We start from the raw sequence: 27,726 nt of genomic DNA, 5'->3' as shown, positions 1-27,726 counted from the left end.
TGTGAAATGAGGGAAAACTTAAAATCAGGGGATGTAAAATGGGGGTTCTACCGTATACAATTATGGTCAGTGGATTAATGTCAGGGAAAAATTATATTCACATTATATATTCAATATTAATGAATTCACTAATACATCTCCCCAAAGCAAACAGGATTTGTCCAAATACAAGCTTTTTTAAACAGGATTGGGCCAAATCAAAGTGCCTGAGAAAAACAGAATCTGAAAAACCATGTTACTTTGAGTCACGTGATTAATGGCATTTAAAAAGCTTTCCCCCCTTTTGTACCCTTATTTGCATAAATGCAGGCCAAGAAAAAACACAGAGCACAGATGAGTGGTCAGGATAAACACAGGCCGAGAAACAGCCTGGTCTGACCAAAACCATACACAATGAAAAATATTAATTAGCGGTTGATCAATTGTAAACCTTCAATCGATTTTACCAGCACATAGGGTTGCCACCTTTTTAAAGATGAAAACGGGCAGGAGTGGGCCAGCAATGTGGGGGGGGGGGCAGCACTTATTATGCAGCGATCAGCTGATCACCATTTCATTCACTTCAATGTCCTGTCTGGATTTCCTAATTTTGAAATCTGGACAGGAACTTTTCACCCTTGCAGCCCTTCTAAAAACCGGGCATAGTGAATAAAGTACCCCCTATTGTAAAATATAAGGATATTATAAGTCACTGAGGAGTTCCATGACCATGCTTTTATGGCTTTTTTCATAGAACTCAGAGGTTACTTCCAATATCCTCATATTTTCCAACAAGGGTACTTTATTTATTATAATACACATATAGTGAGTCATGTGACAAAATGACATCACTACTCATCGTTTATAACTGATGACATCACTAGTCACCTTTTATAAGTATATAATTTCCAAGATATGAGATGACTATGAATAAAGGAAATCACATTGTAAAAGGGCAAAAGAAATCATTAAAAAAACTGAAGAGAAAAAGGGATTTATTCATGCTTTAAACTTCGTCATTCTTGCCTTTGTATCTGACGAATGGAGCAACAGTCTGTAATAAATCAAAACTACTAGGTACAATGTTAATTGGTATAGATGGCAACACGAATAGGATAATAATAAAATCAGAGTTAACAGTGCAGCAAATTTTAAATTAAATTGCATTAAAACGAAGCAGAAGTGTGATCCTTAATGACAAGCAAAAGAAGATTAAAGCCGTTCTGATCTTTAATATTTCCAAGTCATTTACACAGCACGCTTCCCAGGAATTCCACACATGGAAAGAAAAAAAAGCCAAAAGATGTGTCTTAAGCAAAACTGCAGTCAGCAGAATTACAACAGAATTTGTACCCAGAGTGCATAAGAGAATATATCCCAACAGAAAAACATTCCAAAATATGTCCCCTGCAAACAATATTTTGTAATAAGCAGTCATTCCATTGAATTTAAAACACGGCTACATAATTTACTGGAAGTTATCATTTTTCATCAACATTTGGTCAATATAATTTTTGATTTACAAAAACTCCAGATATCAAAAGTCAGATATACAGCAATATATTTCCCATGTTCTTGGGTACAAAAACAGAACGTTAGATTTATCCAAGAACAAATGTGGAATGTTGCTGGATTCCTAGTCACTGAATCTTTAATGGATGTTTTATTCAAATGGTGGAGTAAGACATGATTGAGCTATGGGGATTAGACACACTGTGCATAATGACAGAAATTATGTGACACATATGTGATATTGATATAATGCTATTGGAGTGGAACTATTGTGCTACTATGTATGTGTGTTAAACAGTTAATACCATGTAAGAAGTAGGTGTGTCTAATGTTATGGGACAGGTTAAATAGGATATGATGTCATTGTGAGAAATAATGCTTGACAAAGGGGCGGGAGCTCCGAAACGTTGCATGTTTGCATGACCACTTGTATACTGGTAAAATACAAATTTTTCATTTATCTTAAATTGGTCTGGACTTTTTGTTATATATATATATATATATATATATATATATATATATATATATATATATATATATATATATATATATATATATATATAGCTACTTCTTAACAATAGGTGATTAATTAAATAGGTTTAATTTTCAGACATTTGTAACAGCCACAAAAATGTCATCCTTTTTAGCATACAACATTATCTACCCATTTTGAATTTTTAATAGATTAATAGAAAATACATTACCAGAAGAATAAAGGATAAATATGGATTTCTAGTCATACTAAGAAATCATTTACAACATACTGTATTTACAACATTTTTTCAGTATGCATCACAATTTGGTGCACCAAATAATGTGACACAAAAAAACAAGCACAACAATATGTAATATGCCAAGTAATAATTCTCTGAAAATACTTCAAATGGCTACTGGATGCCTTGTGGTTATTACATTGTATTTCCCAAACTCACCTCTAACAACGCTGGTATGTTATCTAGGGAGTTTATGTTCTTCTAAAGCTAGTGCTGACAGCAATATCAAAGGATTCACTGCTGAATTCCAACAATTGATGCCCAAGTTTGTGCTACTATGTAGCCCACTGTGTACTTGCTATACACATACACATGAGGGGTTAACATCTGTGCAGATAACATTTTAGTATTTGTCTTGCCTCATCTGAATGCTGTCATGTGCCATTTCATGCAATGCTGAAATTTAAATTGCTATATTTAAAGATGATTTCTAGAATAGCGGAGTCGTTGTTACACTTTTCTCCTTCATGACTCCTTCCAGACGCCTATTACATACTAAAAATATCTTAGCTATAAGTTTAGTTAGTATTGAAATGTAAGATTTATTTTTCAGTGAATAGGAACATTCCAACACACAATTGGGTTTTTGGTATTTGAAAGTAGAAAACTGCTTATAAAAGTAGACCTATATATAAAACATATACCTTTAATGTAACATTTTGTTTTTCTGTGTTCCAAAAACAAATTCAAAAGTGTAAAAAGCAATACACAAAACACACTAGGATAAAGCCATAGTTACATATATTGGAGTGGAGTTTCAGGTGTACTTATATTTACCCAAAAAATCCCATTGGCACCTTAGTCTATGGCTTTTTGTGTGTCTTGAGTAGAAGGGACGTTTTCAAGACAATTATACTACCACTGGAACAATTCTACATGACACTTTACTGTCATTTGTTGCTGCTGCAGCTCAGGATCAACGGCTAAACTTCTAAAGTCTCTTGTTGGTTGTTTCATCATTTATGTCATTGACAGATGACTGCTAAAGCAGCAGCAAACCTGACAAAGTGTCTTGTGTCCATGAAAAATGTCAACCAACTCTATCAAAAAGCCTGGAGCATTGTGGGCAAGTTTCTGTTCTGGCCTAACACCTACATATTGAATCGCTGATCTTTATGTCCATGGTTGACATATTGGGCACAGATTTTAAAATCACATTAGGATGTTGTGAAACTGTCAAACACAAGAAAGAAAATGGTAAAGCAGAGCACAAACACAAGCCACATATAATGAGCGATATGTGTTACCTCTTTCCTCTACTAAATCTTTCCCAGTTCTTTACTATCTGCAATTGTCCATCCAAAAAATAAAGAAATAAGGAGGAGAGAAAGTATAACTGAAGATTGCCTTTTATTTAAGCAATAATTTTACAAAAAGACTGAAATTTTGTATTTGTTAATGGTGATAAATGTTGAATATGTTAATAGGGAAAGGTAAAATAAATCCCTATCCTTCATTAAAAATTACATTTCAGAGGAGAATATAATGTATAAGGTCACTATGAAAACTATAAAACATTAATAACCCAAGAATCTATGTCAGTGCATATTGACTAACCATTTTATTATTTTACCCAAGCATTAAAATGCTCAAACATGACAACAAAAAAATATGTCAGACCCAGCTGCCCAAATACTTATTACAATGGATGACATATTTTGCTTAGAAGAAATAAATGCCCTCCTTGAATACCTCCCCCCTCCGTGCAGAAGATGTAACAATATGGGGTCGTTTACAACCGCTAGTGAAGTGAGTAGAGTGAAATTTTGAGCGATCCACACAATACAGAATTTTGCCCCAGAATTCTGATGTCATTGCTGGAAGAGATGTGCCTGATGCGCATAGTGTAGAAGTCCATCTGGCATCATTCAGCGTTCAAGTGATATCTGTAGCCGATTCTCTACTCAAGTGCTGTGGGGCAAAGGGAACCCTGAGGCTACCATCTGGTTGAGAGGTGGTAATAGCTCCATGGTTCCCCTACGGCAGTAGGTTCAACTGCACTGCTGTGTCAAACTATATGGAAATACAAGGAGCAGATTTTGGCACAAGTTCCTTTAAAGGAGAATTCAACCTTTTTCAATAAAAAACCCTACCCCCCAGCATAGCTGCCCCCCGGGCAAATAACTTTATACTTACCCCTCTGCGCATATTCAAGCATCGGCATTCAACGCAGTCATCTTCCGGATCTTCGTGCCTTCTTCCTGCGCTTTCAAATTTCCGTGAGTTTCATTGCATGCACAGCTGTCGCAAATCGCCAAATTGCTCCAACTGCGCAGATGCCACTTCATCGTTCTCTCACTTCTTACCGAAGACCCGGAAGATGGCTGCGTGGAATCTGCAACCAAGGGGCAAGTATAAAGCAGGCCCGAACTGGCAATCTGTGGGTTCTGGTAAATGCCAGAGGGGCTGCCATAAGGTGCCATAGAAAATCAGTATTTAGTGGGAAGGTGGGGTCTGTTTGGGCCTCTGTGTACCTGAAATGCCAGGGCCTGTTTTGACTCTCAGTTCAGCCATGGTATAAAGTTAGGGCCATTTCCATGGGGGCAGCTATGCTGGGGGGAAGGAGGGAGGGGTTCTACGTGGGGTGGGGTTTTTTTTTTTTTTTAAAACAGTTGAATTCTTTAAGGAAAAGGGTTTTCTGTGCAACTGACTGCAGCGAAATTTGTGGGATCGCAATTGCACTTGCATGTCACCTATAATCAAGTTGAATATAAAAGGTATTACCCAGCTGTATTATCAGGATATGTCATACAAATCCTGTGTATAAGGAGTATCGGGGAAGGCCTGCAAATGGGATGCACATTCTTGCCATGTGTCATTGACAGCCTAATAAATTAGGACTCTAGGGCAACCCTTTTGTAAAAAAAGATCATGCACAGCATTATATAATCCCTAGCTGAGCAAGTGGAAGGTCGAGGTGCCCATAATCCATGGGGAACAGCCACTCATTAACTACTATTGGGTTTTACATTTATATCCAGTCACTGGCTAAGTGTGAACTCAGGGCCCCCCTATAGGGACAATTTCCCCCACCCCCTTGCATAGTAGTGGGAAAGACATAAATCACTCAATATACCCTCTGAACTGCAAAAAGACAGAAAGGGCAGCTCATAGTGACCTTTAGCATGTCAGTTTCTACTGGTGTTTCAATGATCAAAATGAGTCTGTAAATGCTATGGGGCAATGGCATAATATGTATGAAATAGTATTTGTAAAGTCAAGAGGAGAATTTATGGTTATTTAATATAAGATTTATTTTACAGTCCGTTTAAGAATGATTCTGATCAGATCTGAGCTTTCATTTTTGTTTTGTGATTATAACTAACATACTGCAGGTAGACTAACAAAGGGCTTTGTTTGGTAAATTACATATGACATTATTTCCTCTTAAAATTTGTGCTTTTCTTATATATACATAAATATCTATTGCATGACAGCTACCCAGCCTGATTCTCTACTGCATTATAGTGAAATCAAATCTGTCCAAGTAAAAATCACTTAAGCCATCTTTAAAGTAACATTTTCTCCAAAATATAATCATGCCATAATCACACAGATCTCATAAAATTCTATTTTTAAGAAAGATGCTTTTTATAGGTTTAGCTTAACTGGGCATAATGCTATTAAATGTGACACTTGAATAGGCAGAGTAACCTCCAGGGGAATATAATCCTGACACTTACGTACAATCGTATGACGTTTTTATTCCCAAACCTGAAACATCATTGCCTGTTTATTCCTATAAATTCTGTTTAACTGTAGTTGCTATACAAAAATGTATTGGCCTGACCGCACAAACAGCTACGCTTTGATTTTTTCCTACTAAAAAGAATGGACTCTTGCTTAGTCCAGTGACTGCTAAATTATGTTTCAAGAATGTGCCTCTGACATACAAATAATATTAACCTTTCCAGAGCAGTCTTGAGGCAAAATGCTATATGTAAATGAGAAGGAAAGATTCACGGGAATCTGGCATCTAGTACTGAAGCCCCTCTGGTATAAGGGTTTTGGAAGGCTGTAATGAACACAATTTTGGTTTCTCAATGAGTGTAACTCCCCATTCCTAAGAGGCCTAAATGCTTGTGAACAAGCCTGTGGAAAAATGATTTTGCTAGTGCTCTGACTATGTAGTCATTGAGGAAATGGGTATAACAATAAATAAAATGTTGGTAGCATCAGTTGCACTAAAGCAAAGGAACAGGGCTGTTAAGCTCCAAAGAGTTCCTTTCCAAAAGGACTGCAAATGGTATTAAGATAAAGTGTAGGTGGATGATCATTTGTGGTGAAGAACATACCGGTATCTAACAAACAACTGCCATACTCGTGCTAGAGAACACACCTACTAAAAAAAACTGCCACATTCAATGCTTAAAGGTCATTTCCCATCCGTTCTATGCTTTAATCCAGGTATGATGTGAATAAGTGGAATAAAACATAAACTGAAGTGTACTAATAATTTTAATGCTAAGCAAAAGTGGAGCAAATAAGTCACAAGGAACTAGGAATGCATCGAATCCAGGATTTGGTTCGGGATTCGGCAGGATTCGTCCTTTTTCAGCAGGATTCGGCTGAATACGTCTGTCCAGCCATACCGATTCCGAATATTAATTTGCATATGCACATTAGAGGTGGGGAGGGAAATCGCGTGACTTTTTGTCACAAAACAAGGAAGTAAAAATGTTTTCCCCTTCCAACACCTAATTTGCATATGCAGATTAGGATTTGGTTCGGTATTTGGCCGAATCTTTGGCAAAGGATTCGGGGGTTCAGTCTATTCCAAAATAGTGGATTCAGTGCATCCCTACATCCCTACAGTTAAAAAGTCTATTATTTATTAAAGCCAATAAAGGAATACACTATACAATTGATAGAAATATAATTTTACCATGGTTCAGTAATGCAGAAAAAAAAACCACACAAAGCCAAGTACGATTGTATGGTCATAATTTGCAAAAACTAAACTACATTTTTATCTGGATAAAACAAAAATGACAATGCATTATGGGTGTAAACAATGCAACAAACATTTTTATTAAACATAAGGGTCTTGTTAAGCCATGAGCATGACCTTTCCAAGGACATCGAGGGGGTTATTTATTAAAGTCTGAATGCCAAAAACTTGAAAAATTAGTTTTTTTTTTGTTTTGTTTTTAACTATAAAATCCAAATTTATAGTGGAAAAAAAAAACTCGGCTTTTTCGGCTTTATTATACCCCGAGGATGGAAAAAGTCAGAATCGAAAAATCTGCATCTCAGAACTACCTAGGTTGTATATAAGTCAATAGGAGAAGTCCGGAAGATATTTTGATCTGCGCTGGGTTTCGTGCAATAATGTAAAGAGTTTGTGGTTTTTCGGCAAAAATCCGAAAAAGCCAGAGTTTTTCGTGCGGAATATATCGAAAAATTGGTACAATCCGAATTTTTCCCTGCACAGGAAATTTTCGGGAAAATGTATTGATAATTAAGGGGAAAAACCTGTACAGATTTGGTCAGAGTAGTTTTCAGAAAACATGAGATAAATTTGGACTTTAAATATTTGTTAATACTTGCACTCTATACTGCCCTGACCCAGTTGCTCCGACATTGGTGAATAAGGCGAAACCTTTACCTAAAACCTGCATTGATGTTGCAGCAGCTGATCAGATGCAACTGAATGGCGTGTGTTTGCTCACATGATGCCACTTCCAGAGGCAAGTTGTAACCATTTGCATGAAATTTAGTAACCAGTGCTCATCTCTGGGCACAATTATATTGACGTGTGTAATGTAATTTTAAAAAACAGTCAATGGCGTCCATTTTTATTGTACATTTCTCTTGATAAGTAAATGGGACCTATTGCAAATATTCTTTTATTGTTAATTTTAACATACCATTCAAAGAGAGGAAGAAGAGGACAAACCTGCAGAGACCCAGTACTGTACCCAAAACACCAGTGCCCAGCAGCCACCTCCCAATTACTGACACGTCAGATATTTGTGCAAAACACCAGTTTCGTGCTAGATCTTAATTACCTGGCCATGTTAACTGCCTACTGACATAAATGTCTGAGATACAGGTAATAATAAAGTCAAGTGCCCGCATGTAGATGTACAATTACATTTTAGCCAGAGCTGCACAGTACATTCAGCAATAATACGGGCTGGGAACTTTAAAAAACGCTTTTGCTAAGCCTACACAGGATATGGAACATGCACCATACTAGGTCTCACTGTGTACGGCAACAAAACCTCATTCTGTAAAGTGAAGTTCTCCTATACACAGCTGAACCTCACAGCCAGTGACTGGGGGCTGCAGAGTAACACCTGCTGACTTCTTTATTACCTGCCATAAGCAGATTAATTTTTAAAACCAAACAGATTTTTCGTTATAAAATCATGTATCAGCCTAATGATATCCACGGTTGGCATGAATTCCTGTTCTCTCACTGAACAGCTTTATCTGTTCAATCAGAGACATTTTAATGTTTTTATATTTTACTAATTTGACACAATTGGGGGGCCCTAAACCCACTAGTGCCTTGTACTGTGGCAGTAATTTTTGTGTACTTTTTATAAAGAGACATACAATATCAACACAGAACTTGCTCCTAAATAGCTCTTAAAGTTACCAGGAGCTGCATATTTGAGAGATGCTCCCTGTTAGCATGCACAAAATCAACAACACGACCTGTAAAATTTGGAAGAACCCCAAGATATTTTCATTAACAAGGGGACTAGTAAAAAAGGATAAATAAAAATGCCCAATAATGGGAAACTCTCTATTGTTAATGCCTTTGAAAAAAATATATGTGGGGGACAGATACAACAGGTTAAAGTTTACTAATGGAAATGGGGCAAATTTGCCCCAAAGAAACCAGTCAGCAACAAGCTTTTCTCAATCTGCTATAGGCAGAATCATGTAAGTAAATGGCTGCTATAGGTTACGGTAAATTAACACAGTATTTGTGAATGAGTATCAACATTAAGAGGAGGACATAAGTGATTTTCAAATGATTAACCCCCCCCTATATAGAAATGGACAAAAGGTAATTCAATAAATACAGCTACTGCTCTTTCTTAAATGGTCCAGGATCCAACATGATACTTCTATACGAAGGTTATAGTAATTGCTACTAATCTCATGTGCAAATGGGTCAGCAAGATAATAAAATTGCTGTAGAATGAGTAGCATTTAATTCAAGGTCAAACCGTATAGCATACATTAGTCCCTGACATGAAATTACAGTGGGCAGCACTTTGCAATGAAAAACAAATAAGCTTTGACCCTGTGGCTCTTGAAGTGAAAGCAGGGTGCCTAATAAGTGGAAGAAAACAAATAATCTATTTGAAGAGTGCTGATTTTATTACTAATAATGTTCAGCCCAGGCCTTCCAGCTACTTACCAACGCCAGAAATAGTCAGGGATAAGGCAGTAGTGAACCCCCAGTAAAGCAGGGATTACCAAAAAGGGAACAGGATCAAGTAGAGGTTTGAAAAAGTAGTACAAGTATGGGATTCCTTTTCCGGAAACCTGATATTCAGAAAGCTCCAAATTACAGGTAGACAATCTCCCATAAAATCATTATTGAAGGGCTTTTTTTTAAAATACATTTTCTTTTTCTCCACAATAATAAAACAGCAACTTGATGGCATCTAAGTTGAATACAACCATATGGGTGGCAAAACAATCCCATTGGATTTATTTAATGTTTTATAGTAGCCTTAAGATATGTTGACATTTTTACTGGAAACCCCCAGGTCCCGAACATTAAAGATGTTAGATCCCATGTCTGTACTTTCAATGGCCAGCAAGAAACTCACAGCTGATTTTAAAACAGGTAGAGAAGAGGTAAAATACATTGAACTGGTATGGGATCCGTTATCCGGAAAATCAAATTATGGGAAGCTCCCACAGACGGGAAGCTCCCATAGATCCTAACGAAGATACAATTAATCTTTATTTGAGACAAAACAATTCTATTGAGTTTCATTCATGTAAAAAATTTTTTTTTAGCAGACTAAAGGTATGGAAATACAAATTACAGAAATAACTCTTATCGGGAAAACCTCAGGTCCCAAACATTCTGGATAACAGATCCAATACCTGAACAGATCAAAAATTATAAATTCAGACTTGGTGATTGCAGCGTTTACCATTCATTCTTCCCTTACTAGCCCAATGGCAAGAACTGAAGTTTAGCAATAGTTGCCAAATCATCCTTGAACTGTAGAGCTGGACCCAATAGAAAAAATATTCTTCATGGTTATAGAACAGTTGTGCAGCATTCTGCAGATGCATGAGTTTTCATGCAAACGGGTGCAGCTGGTTTCAACTATAGTGCTTTTTTTCATTTAATATGAACCAAATCTACAGCTTTACGGCATCAGGGAAAAAAAAAAAAACAGAGAAATCCCTTCATTATTTATCTTAATATTTCAAAGCACTTGGCTGATGAGCCATTCTCAATTTGGAGGCAGTGGGGAAAACATCTTTATTCTGACTTGCAGCTGCCCATAAAAATAGAAGCTGACAATGTGTGTATAGATCAATATGGTAGAGAAAACTCTAGGCAGCTGTGAGAGTTATTTTAAGCTCAATGCATTACTTATATCACACGGAGTCGGCACAAGCCAACATAGCGTGAAACACTGGATTGGTGATCACCAAATGCACCGTAACATTATCAGGACGCGGCACACGTCGGCACTCTGCACTGTAACTGTAAATAGCAACCAATCAGCTTTCATACAGTTCAATGCAAGCAGAAGATGATTTTGATTACTGCATTTGGAACCTGTAAGATTACAAAAGCCATAACATGCAGGAATTTTATTCTCCTAATACATCCACAGTAGATAATCCCAAATTTCACTTGCTGAGGATCCCAGAAAGTTAAAGCAATAGCAGCTCTCTTAATATTTTTCCCATCTATCAATTTTAAGATCATGCTTTGTTCTGAGTAAATATAAGGGATCTTTCCATAATTCGGATCACCATTATTTAAGTCTACTAAAAAAAAATTATAGTATTAAAACCCAATAGGACTGTTTCGCCACCAATTAATTATATCTTAGTTGGGATCAAGTACAAGGTACTGTTTTACTATTACAGAGAAAACGGAAATCATTTTCAAAAACTTGAATTATTTGAGTTTATGGATGATGGCCTGCTCATAATTCGGAGCTTTTTGGATAAAGGGTTTCCAAATAACGGATCAGAATACATTATCTGAACACATGCTTATGTCTGATTGTGGATACATGGGAAAACATACCTGGATGAATGTGAATCTTCACAAACATACATGGGAAAACATTATACAAAAAGATCTGGTATCCTTTTAAAGTAGCAGATTTTTCTGGTGCATGTATGGGATCCGTTATCCGGAAACCAGTTATCTAGAAAGTGCAGAACTGCAGAAAGGCCATCTCCCATAGATTCCATTTATCCAAATAATCCAAATTTTTTAAAAATTATTTCAGTTTTCTCTGTAATAATAAAACAGTACCTTGAACTTGAACCCAAACTAATATATAATTAATCCTTATTGAAAGCAAAACCAGCTCATTGAATTTATTTAATGTTTACATAATTTTCTAGTAGACAAAGTAAATATCCATTATCCCAAAAAAAAAAAAACCCAGGTCCCGAGCATTCAGAATAACATGTCCCATACCTCTACCACAATACAAAAGGCTTTGTGCATGCTGAAAGGATATTTAAATGCTGTCATTTCACAGTGTCCCCTTATATATATATATACAGTGCCCAGTAGCATCATGACAGCACAAATCTTGTCAAGGCTGGAAAGCCTGCTTTGTATTGTGAGTCAAAAGGACATAATAATGTGCCAGTTAATGTATATTTACTAGAGGGGAAGTTAAGCTCATACATGAATTCAAGGCTGCAGAACCCATGTACTGCCAGAGGGCAGGGTTAAGAAAAGAGACAGTGTATTCACAACAAGCCATTATGTATAAAGCCCAGAAATGTTCTTGCCACACTCACACACACAGCTGAAATGGCTCCAGATGAAACTGCCGCTACTGTGGTTGTGTGTATGTGATAGGGACCTAGATTGTAAGCTCCACTAAGGGAAGGGACTGATGTTAGAGAATAGACAATCTCTGCAAAGCACTGTGTAACATGTGGGTACTATAGAAATTAAAGAGAAATAATACTCTGTTTCCCAGCAGAGAAGCTGCTGCTGTTTCATCATGAGGCAGATGGGCCAAATACCAAAGCACATTAATAAGGAGATTATACAAAGCTGTACAGACTCTTGGAGCTACAGAACATGTTTATGACCAGGCACATTCCTGTTCTCTGGTTACATAAATGCTACACCTGCTAGGCCTAAGCAACCAAGGTAGAGTCCTTCGCGGGGCTGGTTGAACAGACCCATGCCTTAGTGATGTGCGGGCTGACCCGAAGCAAGTTCGAGCCTAGTTCCGCACAGCATTTGCGGCCGTAGGTGGGTGGGGATAGAGGCTTGCAAATGTTGTGCGGAAGTTGGCAACCTTCTACTGCCCCACTTCCATCCAGGTGCACTACTCCTTTTCATATACTCATGCCGGCGTGCCCTGCCCCCTTCTGTGACGTCACATTGGGGCAGGTTAGGCGCAGGTATATATATATATATATATATATATATATATATATATATATCACAAACAAGGGAAAGTTGTGCTCACCACTAATTTTTAAAACCATTAGGCGGGGGTGCAATGAGGCTGTGACCACAAAATACATTTTGTGCATACAGCTACTGAAAAATGCCTTACCCTTTAAACAGGGATTGTTTAAAAATTAGTGGTGAGCACAACTTTCCCTTGTTTGTTATAGTTATACAGGAGCAGTGCTAACTCCATGTTGTAGCTCCCACCCTTCCCAGCTATAGTCAGGTGATCCCACTGGTGTCTAATAAAAGGGCAGCCAAATTTGGGAGTTTTACTTTGAAAGCAGCAAGTAAGTTGCAGGTAAAACTTAGTCCCTTTGTAAAATGTATAATGAAGCAATAGAATTCTTAATGAATCAGATGAAAGTTGAGTGTAGGACAGGCCAGATATGGGATGACTTTGACGTAGTTGGCCAGCTTAAATATATTGCAATATATGGACAAACAATCCCTGTTTTGTTTAAAGGGTAAGGCATTTTTCAGTAGCAGTATGCACAAAATGTCTCTGTCTATATATATATATATATATATATATATATATATATATATATATATATATATATATATATATATATATATATATATATATATATATATATATATAGGGTTGAGTGCGAGTTCTTAAGTGTCATATTAGGGTCAGGTGCAGGATCGACTTTTAGTCCCAGACCTGCAACCTGATCCACACCCACCACTGAACACGTACCCCTACCCAGACCCGTTACCTGGCCTACAACTTACCTTACGCCCAGGGACCTTTATATCTCCAGAAGAGAAGTCATTCCAGAGCCTTCTCAGGGGAAAAACTTGCCATATTACCAGGGGAGGGTGGGTACCCAGGCGGGTTACACCTGGTCTGCCCACACAGTTAGGGAATTGGGGGCATTATGCCGGAAACCCGACTGCTTTGTGGGTATTCCGCGAGTACCCGCCCCTTTGCAGGACTCTACCTTTGTATCCAACTCTGGTTCCATTTATAGAAACTGGAACATTATGTGCAAACAATAGAAGCAGTAACTGAAAACACATTTCTTTTCTCCATAAAATTTTACAATAAAACTAAATATTTAAAACAATATTCCATAAAGGAATATAAGATTATACGCTAAATGGCCAAAAGTATCGAGACACTTTTTTTTGCCCAAAACTATCGAGGCATTTTTAAAACGACATCCTCATTTGGAACACTCACTGCTGCATTCCAAACATCTCTGGAAGCTCAAAAACATCAGGAGCATGTGTCTCCATGTGCAATGCCAAGATTCAGCTGGAGTGGTGTAAAGGTTGTCGCTATTGGACTCTGGAGCAGCGAAAATGTTTTCTGAAATGATCACGCTTCATCATCTGGCAGCCTGGCAGACTAGTCTGGGTTTGGCAGATGCAAGGAGATCGCTTTGTGCCTGAATGTTTAATGCCAACTAGTCTGGGTTTGGTTTTAATGGTTTGGGCTAGAGTAAGCAAATATTAATTCTACAGAACAATACAAAAACATTCTTTATAATTGTGTTTTGGGAAAGCCCTTCGCTGTTTAAAGGAACAGTAATGCTAAAAAATGAAAGCATTTTAAAGTAATTAACATATAAAATACTTTAAGAATGCACTGGTAAAACTGGCATGATTGCTTCAGAAAGATTACTATAGTTTATATAAACAAGCTGCTGTGTAGCCATGGAGGCATCCATTCAAGGAGAAATGGCACAGGACACACTGCGGATAACAAATAATCTCTGTAGTTTACAATGGGATTTTTTAGACTGTACCTGTTATCTACTGTGTATCCTGTGATTGAATGGCTGCCCCCATGGCTACAAAGCAGCTTGTTCATATAAACTAGAGTAGTCTTTCTGACGCAAAGACACCATTTGTGCCAGTGCAGGGCAACAGTATATTATAATGTCATTCCTTTAAAACACTTTAATTTTTTGGTGTTATTGTTCCTTTAAGCAAATAACCACATTGCACACAGTGCAGCCCATACTGAACTAACTGAAAGCAGAATAACTTGATTTGGCTAAATGGAAACAAGTGCAACCAACCATGTTTCACAATCTAGTGGAAATGTTTCCCATAAGCTGCCACTGGGATTCAAACTAGGGTCTCTAGGGCGAGTCTGGGGGTTACAAATATATACATAACCTTCTATGTAGGATAAGGAGATGGTATTAATCACCAAATGGGCTGCACTATGCAAATTTAAACACTGGACATTTTTTTCTAAGAGGAACAGTGCATTTCACAACTACGGCTGCGCTTATCTGATGGTAAAAGTGCCAATGTCATTTACACAGTAAACAAGATCGGGTGGGGGTTGTTTTGTGCCTTTTGAAAGTCCAAGGTGATATCTATACTGCTCTGACCCTTTCCTGGTTAGAAATCACTGAACAAGTGTGTGTAACACACTCCACAAATACCATTATTATTTATAGCAGCTAAACAGAAAGGAAATAATGGATGTGTTCCTCTGCTGCCCTCATATGGCAGCCTCTACTACTTCTTTGGAGATGAACTCATGTCAGCGGCTCATTTACACAATTAATAGAAAAACAAACAAGATTGCATTTTTATAGTATAAAATTAATGAATCAGAATATGAATCATATGTTGCACATGAATGAATTATAATGTGTCTGTAACTGGATAAAAAAGAAAGAGATTTTTAAATATTATGTAAGTGCTCGTTTATTAATTGTTTAATTTTGAAAGATGTTAAGTTTAAGATACCCCCACCCCACTTGAAGGGACCAGACGCTGTACTGTGTGCACAGAAGAGCTATTAAAGGGGCGGTTTATCTTTAAGTTAATTTTTAGTATGTTATAAAATGGCTAATTTTAAGCATACTTTCAACTGGTCTTCATTTTTTCTTTTTATAGTTTTTGAATTATTTGCCTTCTTCTTCTGACTCTTTCCAGGGTTCAAATAGGGGTCACTGACCCCCATCTAAAAACAAATCATCTGTAAGGATACATATTTATTGTTATTGCTAATTTTTATTACTCATCTTTCTATTCGGATCCACTCCTATTCATATTCCAGTCTCTTGCATGGTTGCTAGAGTGCAGATAGCTGAAATTGCAAACTGGAGATCCTACCAGATTAACAAAACAGTGTAGGATACAGAGCTAATCCCACAATGGATAGTACTGCTGTACCTTCCAATGGCTTTATAATAAATAGTAGTTTTTATATGAAACCAAATGATCTACAGTACTTACAAGCTTTGGATCAGCTGTAGAGGCGGGCGGCTCCAATTCTATAGTCACTGGGCCATCGTTCTGTATGTTCAACTGCATGTAGGCACCAAATTTTCCATCTGGAAACAAGAATGGAAAATAATGTTTAAGATGAAATTAATTAGCAACGTTCATGGAAACTGATTATTTAAATCACAATTTTCTTTTGTTGTAACAATGTAAATAGGTCAGTAAATTGAATAACGGATAATGCGAATACTAAACTTATTCAGCTGCCGACACAATGCATGATTGCCACCTAGTGGAGAATGGCCTTAACACGTTTCTTTGAATAAGTCATATGAGCCAATTGCTATTTGGCTGTACAATTACACATCAGTAAATTGTAAGTGTGGGGCATGATAAGGACATCAGACACTACGATTGCTCTCTGGAAAACAGCAAGAGAGCCCAATTGGTCACGGACAGATAAGCAATTTTAATATATAAAACTTATTATCATCTCCAAAGTACAGGGAGCCCTAAAATGACTTTGCCGTTTTAGCAGCTGTTTGTTAACCATCCGAATTAATAAAGGGGTAACACACAACTACAGATTCATGCTAAACAGCCAAGACTACAATGGAAAAATGTCATGGATGGATCCTATCCAAACCGAAAGCACATTGTATATGTTTAATCCCTTCCCACCCGAGTACAGAACACAGCTGCTAGGTATCATGTGCGACGTGCAGAATGAGCACCTTATGGAGAGCACATTACTAGGAACAACCTTATACAGTAATCTAGTCATTCATATTAGATAGTAAAATTAGTAAGGTAAAATAACAGGAGAGTTGATACATTAGTTTATGCACAGAAAACAAAACTAGGGATGCACCGAATCCACGATTTTGGATTCGGCTGAACCCCCGAATCCTTCACAAAAGATTTGGATAAATCTTGAACCGAATCCTGGATTCGGTGCTTCCCTAAACAAAACCAAAAATAAACATAACATAATTAAATGTTTCTATTGAAAAACAGTTGCTACAAGTGGCAGCAACATGGAATAACAGCCAAGGCTGGCCTGTGCCGTTATTATTTTGTGCAATTACTGTGAATGATGGGAAGGTGGTAGAATATGGACAGCAATTTGGTGAAGGGCCCTTACAGAGACAATCCATTCCATCATGCCTCAGGTGACCAATGTTTTACAAGAAAGGAATGGGTTCCGCAAGAGCAAACACATAGTTGCGTACCGTATATCAGCCATGTCAGAGTAGGGCTGTAATAACGCAGAACTGTTCTTCTAAAAAAAACGAAGTATAAAGTATAAAGATGAAAAAAAGCCTTTAATTTAGATCTCAGTAATGTGACGTGTGCTCTGTATGTGCTTACGTCAAGATCACTTTTGCTGAATACAAGTGTTTATATCCCCTTTAAACCTAATAACCTGAAAGAAATAACACTGATCAGTGGAGCTGCTCATTATAAACCATTACCATCAGCAATCACCTAGAAACTTCGGCATTCATTTCAACAGGGGAGGAAAAAAATAATCTTGTTTGGTACAGATACAGCTCTCACCAAGAAAACTGCAATCAGAGAGGAGCGAGACAGCCAAGCAATATCAGGATCTCTCAGCATTTAGTGCACTGGCGCTTGGATTGTGAGGAATCCATGCAAGGAGAGATAACATTAGGGCTAATCAGCAATCTCTGTGTCTGAGGAAATCATTTCAGCTAAAGTCTAAGCTTTATATAAAATAAAAAAACATTGTTAGTGAGTCAGACAATAAACCTACAATGCCCATCTGGATGGTCACTCTTAATTACCTATGGCCGGGCCAATACATTATATTGAACAACTATCGCCTGCTCTATTTTGGGCTGCCTCACATTTAAGGGTGCTGCTTACCACGCCCCAGTCACGCCATTAAAGCCAGTGTTCCATTCAGATATTCTGGTGGGGGTACGTGAAGCTAGTAGGACCCTTGGAAAAGGTATGGGATCCGTTTTCCAGAAATCCATCATGCAGAAGGCTCCGAATTACAGGAAGGCCATCTCCCATTGATTCAAAATGTTAAAAATGATTTCCTTTTTCTCTGTAACAGTTAACTTGTACTTGATCCCAACTAAGATATAATTAATCCTTAATGGAGGCAAAACAACCCTATTGGTATTAACGTTTAAATATTTTTTTAAAAGTTACGGTGATCCAATTTATGGAACGACCCTTTATCTGGAAAATCCCATGTCTTGAGCATCTAGATAATAGATCCCATACCTGCACCATGACACATTTGTGGCACCCTGTATATGGCACAATCTGGTATGACTCCCTGCACCCTTTAGCCTCCTGTATCTTTTGCAGAATGTCAACTAATGATGTGCGGGTCGAGAAAATGCCCGACCTGGCTTCCCTCCTCCTTTTATGGACCTGCGCCAACCAGCCCCGCCAAAAGGGGAGGGTGGGCAGGCGCGTGCCTATAAAAATTAGAAGCCGGCAGTCTAAGATTGTGGGTGGGGAGAGTAGGCAGAAGAGCTCAACCTGAACCCACAAACGTCGGTGACCAGCAAACGGCGTATCAAGGTTGCCCCGAACCTTGCGAGTCCTGGGCAAGCCCGCACATCACTAATGTCAACACACACAGTTTTCCAGGAATCACCCTATTTTGGCCCCATCACCTAGTCATACCTGGCCTAAAAAGCACCCCAGATATAGATAGTGTTATTTCAACCGTGTACATTTATTTGGTCACTTTAAGGGCCATTTAAATGCAGTGGTTCAAGCGCAATTCTGAGCACTGTCACAATGTTTTCATCCATAATGTTGAATTTCCCCCATGATTCCACCATAATTGTATCATGAGGGGACATGCGTCTGACTCAATTGCATCCGAAGCTTCAAAACTGACACAGTTGCACTACAACGAAAAATTGGATGAATTGATCATTTTTTAAGTCCATAAGGTGTCTTTATCTCGCTCTTACACACTTTAGTAAGCAGACTCCTTAAACCAGGGGTCCCCAACCACTGGGCCGCCAAGCCTAGGGGACAATTAACGCGGTGCACCAAATTAGACTCCGGCACGGCGAATTGGATGATTGAGTGCTGAATTGGACGCCGGCACTCCAAAATTGGACGCCGACCACCTCCCCCAGTCCTTGCAAAAAAATTTGTCTCTACACCGGTCGCCAGGCCAAAAAAGGTTGGGGACCACTGCCTTAAACTGTTGAACTTGGTTTTCCTGTGCTACAGTCTGTGTCCCAATAAATCAGTGATTCTGCAAACACTCCCCAAAAAACTGCCAGCAAAATGCAACTGCCATGAATTATTCAGCAACAGAAACAATGCCCTAGAAATATAAAATATTGCTGAAATGAAGTGTTCATTATCAGGGGGAAGTTCTGCAAACCAAAAAGCAAATGACTTTTATTCCGGCTTTTCTGAGGAACTTTATTTTTATTGGCGATATAACAAACGGGAGACCTTTACATCCACGCAGAAACAGCACACTGCACACATAAATCAACTAACTATTTTTATAGCAGGGCTGTTATAGATGAGGGAAAAAACCCATAAAAGTACTCGGAGCTGACAGCTGACAAACGAGCTTTTAAAGGAGAAGAAAAAAACCCTTCTTCTCTTTATTCAGGTTCCAAATGCTCAAGCAGAAATGTCAGTGTGGCACAGCTTGGTTCTACCCTGGGGTCTGAAACAGGAGTCTGTATGGTAGAAAGCAAATAATTATAGTAGTGCCTATAAGTGTCTGTGGTTGTTCTGCTGTGGCACAACCTGGAACTTCCATTTTCCAAGAGGAACTAATGAGCAATCTCATTAAACAGATACTAGACATGTTATCCAGAATGCTCGGGACCTGGAATCTCTTTCGGGATATTTGGATCTCTAAGTCTACTTAAAAATAATTGAAATATTACATGAATCCAATAGGGTTGTTTTGCCCTGAATAAGTCAAAGTCAACTTTATTGTCATCTCAGCAGTATACGAATACAGAGTGAGACATGACGACGTGGCTGCAGCTAGTACATATCACAAAAAGGCACTTAGAATACACAATAAATATGTAAACATTTGAAATGTGCACGAATTGTATCAATTACATGGTACAGATATGGGATGCGTTAACAGGAAACCTGTTATGCAGAAAGCTCTGAATTACTGAAAGGCCCTCTCCAATAGATTCCATTTTATCCAAATAATACAAATTTTTAGGGATGATTTCCTTTTTTTCTGTAATAATAAAACAGTACTTTGTACTTGATCCAAACTAAGATAAAATTAATCCTAATTGGAGGCAAAACAATCATATTTGGTTTATTTGCTATTTAAATGATTTTTTAGTAGAAGTATGAAGATACAAATTACAAAAAAATCCATTAACTGAAAAATCCCAGGTCCTGACCATTCTGCATAACAGGTCCCATATCTGTACTGATTTATTATTATAACAGAGAAAAAGGAAATAATTTTTAAAAGTTGATTTACTTTAGCAAATACTCAACAAAGCATTTCCCTCAACAACAAAAAAATACAAGTTCAATAGAAGATACATGTTCAAGAGTTCATTACTATAGAGTATGATCTGTTTTAATACAAGCAATCTGTAACAGATTATATCTCAGGATGTGGAATTGTTCTTAAATAAAAGTAGTGCACTATCTTTGGGATAGTGCACTATTATTATATTCTGCACTTGATCAGGAAAAATTAAATTTTTTTATGGAAATGCTGAAAATAAAAAATATAAAGAATTATAATATTAATTTTTCCATAGCAGGGCAATACATTGTTTATGGGTTACAATCAACTGCTCAGGGACCTTGCTCAAATGTAATGATCGTGAATAGTATAATAGTGAACCCTTGAATCTTGTATCTTATACTGAAAATGTATTTCTTATTGTGGGAAATGTAGAAGAGCAAAAAAACCAGAAGAGATTCAATGAAAATGGTGTAAACAGGAAAAACAGGGTAGAGTAGGACATCTCCTGAAGAAGTTGAATTCTACAAGTCTCTATGTGCCCTCCTTATTACCAAAATGCGGAAAATCTCAATCGCATTAGTGCAAGCACCAGACATGTAATAAAAACATTTGTTCAACTGTGCCCCAATATTTCCCAATCTTTAAGTGCTTAAAGCTCTTTCCAGTTTTTAGGGCTTTGTGATACTTCCCAATCAATAAAATTAAGGGTATAAATAAAACAAGGGTATAGCTCACCCACTGGATCTGAAAAAGATAAAGCACAAGTGAAGAGCACACTGTATGGCATTGAAAATACTAGCTTCATTAAAACATTTACCCTCTATTAGAAATGTACTCATTAAAAAAAGGGCATTACTGCCTCTAGGTACAATCCACAAACTCAAAGGGGTAGTTCACCATTATTTTGTAGTATGTTGTAGAAAGGCTTATTCTAATTTACAGTTGGTTTTAATTTTTTATTTTTAATTATTAGCCTTCCTCTTTCCAGCTTTCAAATGAGGATCAAAAAGACTACCGTTCTATTATTGCACACACGGAGTCTGTCGCCTCTATAGCTACACCACTGAACACACGACTAATCTTGTGAAATATATGGGCATAATTTTATTATATAGGAATTTATGCGGCTATAACAGGCTCATCTGTAGGCTGGGAGAACAGATTAAAGGACAAGGAAAGGCAAAAAATAAAATCCCATTTTTACTTTCTTTAATGAAAAAGAAACCTATCTCCAATATACTTTAATTTAAAAATGTGTACCGTTTTTATTAGAAACCTGACTGTATGCAGTGAAATCATTTGTTTGATTAGGCTTTGGGGTGCCGTAAGTTTATGCTTATGTTTAGTATACAAAATACAGCATTTCTAGCCTTATTCTATTTTAGACTTTCTTTGTCCTTTAAATAATTCATCCCAGGTGATTTATTCCACAGTTTGGTGGTGGGAAGTGAGGAACTGCAAATGCCCAATTTACCCACCAGAAAAAAGGTTAGACAGACAAACTGACAAGAGGGTGTATTGAAACTGTACCTTGAGACACTGGGCATGTCTCCACTGTTGGGCAATATGATTAATATTGCCCCAGCAACTTTGTATGGATGAAACACACTTACATACCGGCAATTGCCTTTTTAGCCATTTATTTCAGCAGAAAAAATGTAGCACAAGCTTTCAGGGAATACCCGCTTCCTCATGGGGTGTTCCCAGAAAGCTTGTGCTACATTTTTCTGCTAAAATAAATGGATTAAAATGCAATTGTTGTTATGTAGGTGTGTTTCATTTGGCTTGGAACCAGGGAAGTGAATGCACCCTAGAGACTCAAATAAGTGTTGTGCGGAAGAGTTTTGTTTTTTTATATCGTCCCAAACCAATTCTGGTCATATATGGCCACTTTTACAAATGGAAAGAAAAAACACTAATATGTTAGCTAGCAGTACCTTTAATGAGTTCTGGTTTGTAGGCTTTCCGCATGTGTTGTAAGAAGTTATTGTAGAAAGGCTCTGCTTGCTCAGAAGGCATAGCCATGTGGTAGTCCGGCTTGTTTCCTTTAAGCACACATTGAAGGGTAAACTGGCTCACACAGAGCACCTCATACTGCTTATCCATGACACTCTTGCACCAGGGCTTCCCACTCTCATCCGTGAATAGGCGCAGGTTCAGAATTTTACGCACCCTGTAACAAAAAGGCAAAAGATTTAATGTGCATGAGGTAAGGAACACATTTTTTCGGGGGGTGTGCAATTAAAAAAAATTGTGGGGGGTGGGTTTGGTGAATGAAGTAATGAGAGAATTAAATCTTTGGGGTGATAATGGGGTTACCAGAACAGCTTAGGGGGCACTGGTTACTAAAATAATAAAGAGTATTTTAATATAAGGTTTATAAACATAACAATGGGTCTGGCAACCATTGGGACCCATCAGTGCAAACTTTGCACCTGTTATTACATCATCCCATATTGTGTTGCTGAAGCCATAACAATAGCTCTGGCTGTCGCCTCAGACCCAACACAAGCAGGTCCAGTATTCCAAGTAGTGATGTACAGGCCGGCCCGATACTTGTGGGTGAGGCAGACTTTTACACACATTTTGTGGGTTGCAGGTACTCTGGCAGCCTCTATTTACAGATGCATGCCTGCCCAGCCTCCTTTTGTGACGTCAGAGATGGAACGGTCTATAAATGGAGGTGCTGGCTGGGTTCAGGAGTGGGTTGAATTTTTGTCAACCCGCACATGGCTAATTACAATTACACAGAGGCCCAAATCTCAATGAGGGGTCTGTATTACTTAGTTGTAAGCCCACGGGCTACATGGGAATTGGACTAATAACCCTTGCCATCTGGAGGGGAGAACCCTGCCAAATACTGTGGAGGCCCTGTCTACATTACCATACTATTTAAAACATACTTACATGTACTCAATATCTTTCTGGGTATCTTCCACTGATATTCCCAACAAGACACAGATGCCTCTCCCAATGGAACTGATCTGCTCATCTCCCACTAGGAAAAATGAACATGCACACATAAATGATTGTGAAGCACAAATAAGCATTTCAATGTTGGCAACAAAAAAGTGGCAAGCGTTCTAAGGGTTAGTTTATTAAACAAGCACAAACATGCACTATAAGTCTCAATCACTAAAGGAGTGCACAAGTTCAATAAAATAGAGTAATTAGTTGTCTTTTTAATGCACAATGAGACATTTTCTTCCCTAGATTCCACAGAACATGCAATTGCAATAAAATTTGCATGTGCTACAACTTGCATCTGATGTAGCAGTACTGGACCAAAAGGTTCCCTTGTTTCAAAATTCAAATAGAGTCAACCAGGATACTGGTGTTGTTGAGTTTGCAATATCCATTACACAGCCGACTCATGGCAAGACACTCTTGCACAAAAATACACTGCACCTTGTGCAAGCAAGTGCAACAGCCATTTAATTTCATGGGGCATGTGTAGAGGAGCCATATACAAACAGACAATTTCATAATGGAAGTGTGACAATAGTTGTCGTGCTTAGAACCAGACCTTTATTATTATTATAGGCTGAGACATTCAGCAATGCTTTACAGAGAATAAATATCATACACAGTGGAGCTTCCAATCTAAAGGTAACCCTATCACATTCACACACTTTGGCCAATTTGTATTAGGAGCCATTAACCAGCCTGTAGGTTTGGAGTGTGGAAGGAAACCCATATAGACGCAAAGTAAACATATATTTAAATTAGGGAAGCACCGACTTCACTATTTTGGATTCAGAAAAAAAAAACAAGAATCCTTGTGAAAGATTTGCATATGCAAATTAGGGGTGGGAAGGGGAAAACATTTTTACTTCCTTGTTTTGTGACAAAAAGTCAAGCGATTTCCCTCCCTGTCCCTAATTTGCATATGAAAATTAGGATTCAGATTTGGTTCGGCCGGGCAGAAGGATTCGGCCGAATCCGAATCCTGCTGAAAAAGGCCACATCCTGGCTGAATCCCGAAATGAATCCTGAAATGAATCCTGGATTTGGTGCATCCCTAATTTAAATATATAACATAGATTTGGATCTTGATACATTTTCTAGTATACTTAAGGTATGAAGATCTAAATTATGGAAAGACCCGCTATCCGGAAAGCCACAGGTCCTGAGCATTCTGGATAATAGATCCCATACCTGTACTAGAAAATCACATAAACGTTATAAAAACCCAATAGGCTAGTTTTGGCTCCAATAAGGATTAATTATATCTTAGTTGGAATCAAGTACAAGGTACTGTTTCACTATTACAGAGAAAAAGGAAATCATTGTTAAAAATTTGGATTATTCGGCTAAAATGGAGTCTATGGGAAATGGCTTTTCCGTAATTCGAAGCTTTTTGGAGAATGGGTTTCCAGATAATTAATCTCATACCTGTACTTTTACTGAATAGCATATAAATAATGTACTCTTAACTAGAATAGAAAAATCAGTTTGAAAAGATCTATTGAAGTGGTGTAACTTATAAGTAACTTATGTGTCCCTGCCAGTTTACTGACAAAATATGATACTGCTTGGGGGGGGGGGGTGTAGGGAGTTTGGTGGAAGCTCACAGGTGCTGCTCCATTCTTAGAGACCACTGCAGACATAAAATGCAGGGAGCTTAAAGTTTATGATACAGGAAGACGTCTCATTTGAGATGATTGCACACGAATTATCAATAGGCCACCAAAGAAAAATCAGATCACTCTTCTCTGCTTATTAACTTTATGTTCTAAATAGAGCAACATCACAAGATGCTCCTTTCTCACTAAATTAATTTGTGATCGTAGCAAGTTGGTATAACGTACAGCAGGTGGCGCTGTTGTTTCACGTATTATACCCGTTATCCAGAATGTTTACATTAAAAATTTGATTTAATTCATTAAAATGGAGTCAGTGGGAGATGGCCTGCCTGTAATCCGGGCTTTGTTTCTGGATAATGGATTCCAAACCTATATCTGCAGTTTTTAAACTGAAAAATATCTTGAAAATCAGAAAAACTATGAATCAAAATTATAAAAGTACTTAGAAGACCAATTTTCCATGAAATTGTTGAGGGTTTACATTTCCTTTAACTTGAATGCCATTAATCTGCAATCCCCTTCCCCAAACAAAATGCAATTCAAATATCCCTGATTTTCACATGATCTGTTCATTTGGAGACATTAGGGGTGAATGTTTTATACTGAAACTCATTGAAACCCAACCTGAAGGTCAAGGAGCAGCTTGGGGGTAACACCGTATCTGCTGTCTGGGATAGTTTGATATTATAGCACAGATGAAGAAATATAAATACATGCCATGTTGCTAAGCCACTGTGTCATGCAAGACCTGTGTACATAGGAGCTTGATGTGCCACTAGGGTTGCCACCTTTTCTGGAAAAAAATACCAGCCTTCCTATATATTTATCTTTTTCCCCTATTAATAACATGGGATCAACCATCATTTTTACTGGCCAGATGGCAAGCAACCCTATGTGCCACACCAAAAATATATGCAACACTTAATTCCAGATGGAATGCTGCTATGCAGATAGCCAGCAACCCCCGAGTGTCATAAACAGAGGCTTTCTGGAGACACTTGGCAACTATGGTATAGATACATACCATACCTCCCAACATTTTGGAAGTAAAAAGAGGGACAAAAAAAATTTTCCCGCGCTTAGCGCAAGTTTTTTGACCACACCCCTTTCTGTGGCCACACCCCCTAATTACCATGTTTGTTTTACAAAATTTGGCAGGTTATGAAAGTTTGAAAATATTTCTCCTTATCTAAACTGTGTTTTTGTGTCTCAAAATTGTTACAAAGTCCCTTATTTGCACCTGTTAGCTGTTCTGGGCTCTCTGCTAAAAGCCAATTAAGTGAGAAACTTTGTTTCTTTTTCTGGCTGTTCAGTGCAGAGAAAAGAGGGACTTTCCAGTACAAATGAGGGACTGCGGGTTGAGCTGTCAAAAGAGGGACTGTCCCTCCGAAAAAGGGACAGTTGGGACTTGGGAGGTATGTACATACAGCTGCAATGAGAGATTATAAAGGGCCCTGGCACAGTAGGAAAGCTGGGGCCCCCATAAAAGTTGAAAAATAAACTGAGCTCATAGATGTCTCACCTGCAGCCCTCCAGCTGCATTCTACTAATCTCACTATACCCCTCAAAAGCAAAGGTGGGTAACTAAACCGGTGCACAAGCTAAGGGGTAACTAAACTTGTGCACAAGCTAAGGGGTAACTAAACCGGTGCACAAGCTAAGGTGGGTAATAAGTGCACGTGTGTAATACAGCACCAGGTAATAATTGAGTTGTACAGAAGTAAGTGCAGGAGTTACAGCAGCAGTAGAGCAGTACTGGGCACAATATAGGTGAGTAACACACAGGAGAGTAGAACGGCAAAGAAGCCACAGTCACATGTCTCTCCCCAGTCCCCACTGACTATCCGGTTGCACAGGAAGGAAGTTGCCCGGAAGAGCCGGTTCCTGTTGCACTGGGAGGAGATTCGCTGCGATCGGCTGTTCCTTCTCTAGGCAAAGCCCCTGCGCCTGTACTGGAGGAAGTGTTACATTTCTGCAGAGCCGCACACGAGTACAGGAAGCTGCCGCGCTCTCTCTTCTCCCACTTACCCGTCACACTGGCCTTAGTGACCCTTTGGATGACAGCTCTCATGGTGCTCGGCTGGGGTGGGTGACAGAGGGAACAGCGAGCTACAGGCACTGCACCGTCTCTTTCGCTTGCTGCTTTCAGCCAGTTGGTGCGGCGACATTGCCCTCTAGTGGTGGAAAGTGGCAGTCGCGAAGATTTCTTGTAAATGAAATAAAGTGCGAGAATCTTCTTACTTAACCGGTGTCTGTTAATATCATGTGGTGTGTGTGGTGATTCATTCTGATATAATGGCACAACTACTTGAAATGTACAATAGTAAAGGGCCCTCAGCCTATAATAGAATATAATTATGCTAATATTATTATTATACAGAGGCAGTGGTGCCAGTGGTGTAACTAGGCAGGTCGCCATCTTTTCCCCCAGTCAGGGTTACCAGGTCTAATTCTCCAAACCAGGCAACGTCAGCTACAAAACCAGCCAAGAGGCACTTCAAAAGTAGCCCAAAAATAGCACAATATGTGCAGTGAAAA

The 27,726-nt window shown here is 38.3% G+C and overlaps 1 protein-coding gene across 1 annotated transcript in view; it reads right to left on the bottom strand.

The window, feature by feature from the left end:
• The window catches only part of dtd1.L (D-aminoacyl-tRNA deacylase 1 L homeolog), a 96,987-nt gene extending 69,672 nt beyond the window's left edge, over positions 1-27,315 (bottom strand). Inside the window, 4 exon segments of the mRNA NM_001093157.1 lie at positions 16,135-16,232; positions 22,540-22,775; positions 23,510-23,600; positions 27,217-27,315. Coding sequence (NP_001086626.1) covers positions 16,135-16,232; positions 22,540-22,775; positions 23,510-23,600; positions 27,217-27,259 — 468 coding nt within the window. The 5' untranslated portion in view covers positions 27,260-27,315.
• Positions 27,316-27,726: the final 411 nt, after the last annotated feature.

The sequence above is a fragment of the Xenopus laevis genome, chromosome 5L (assembly GCF_017654675.1).
Source record: "Xenopus laevis strain J_2021 chromosome 5L, Xenopus_laevis_v10.1, whole genome shotgun sequence".
Lineage (NCBI taxonomy): Eukaryota > Metazoa > Chordata > Amphibia > Anura > Pipidae > Xenopus > Xenopus laevis.
This window is presented reverse-complemented; position numbering and strand designations above follow the sequence as displayed.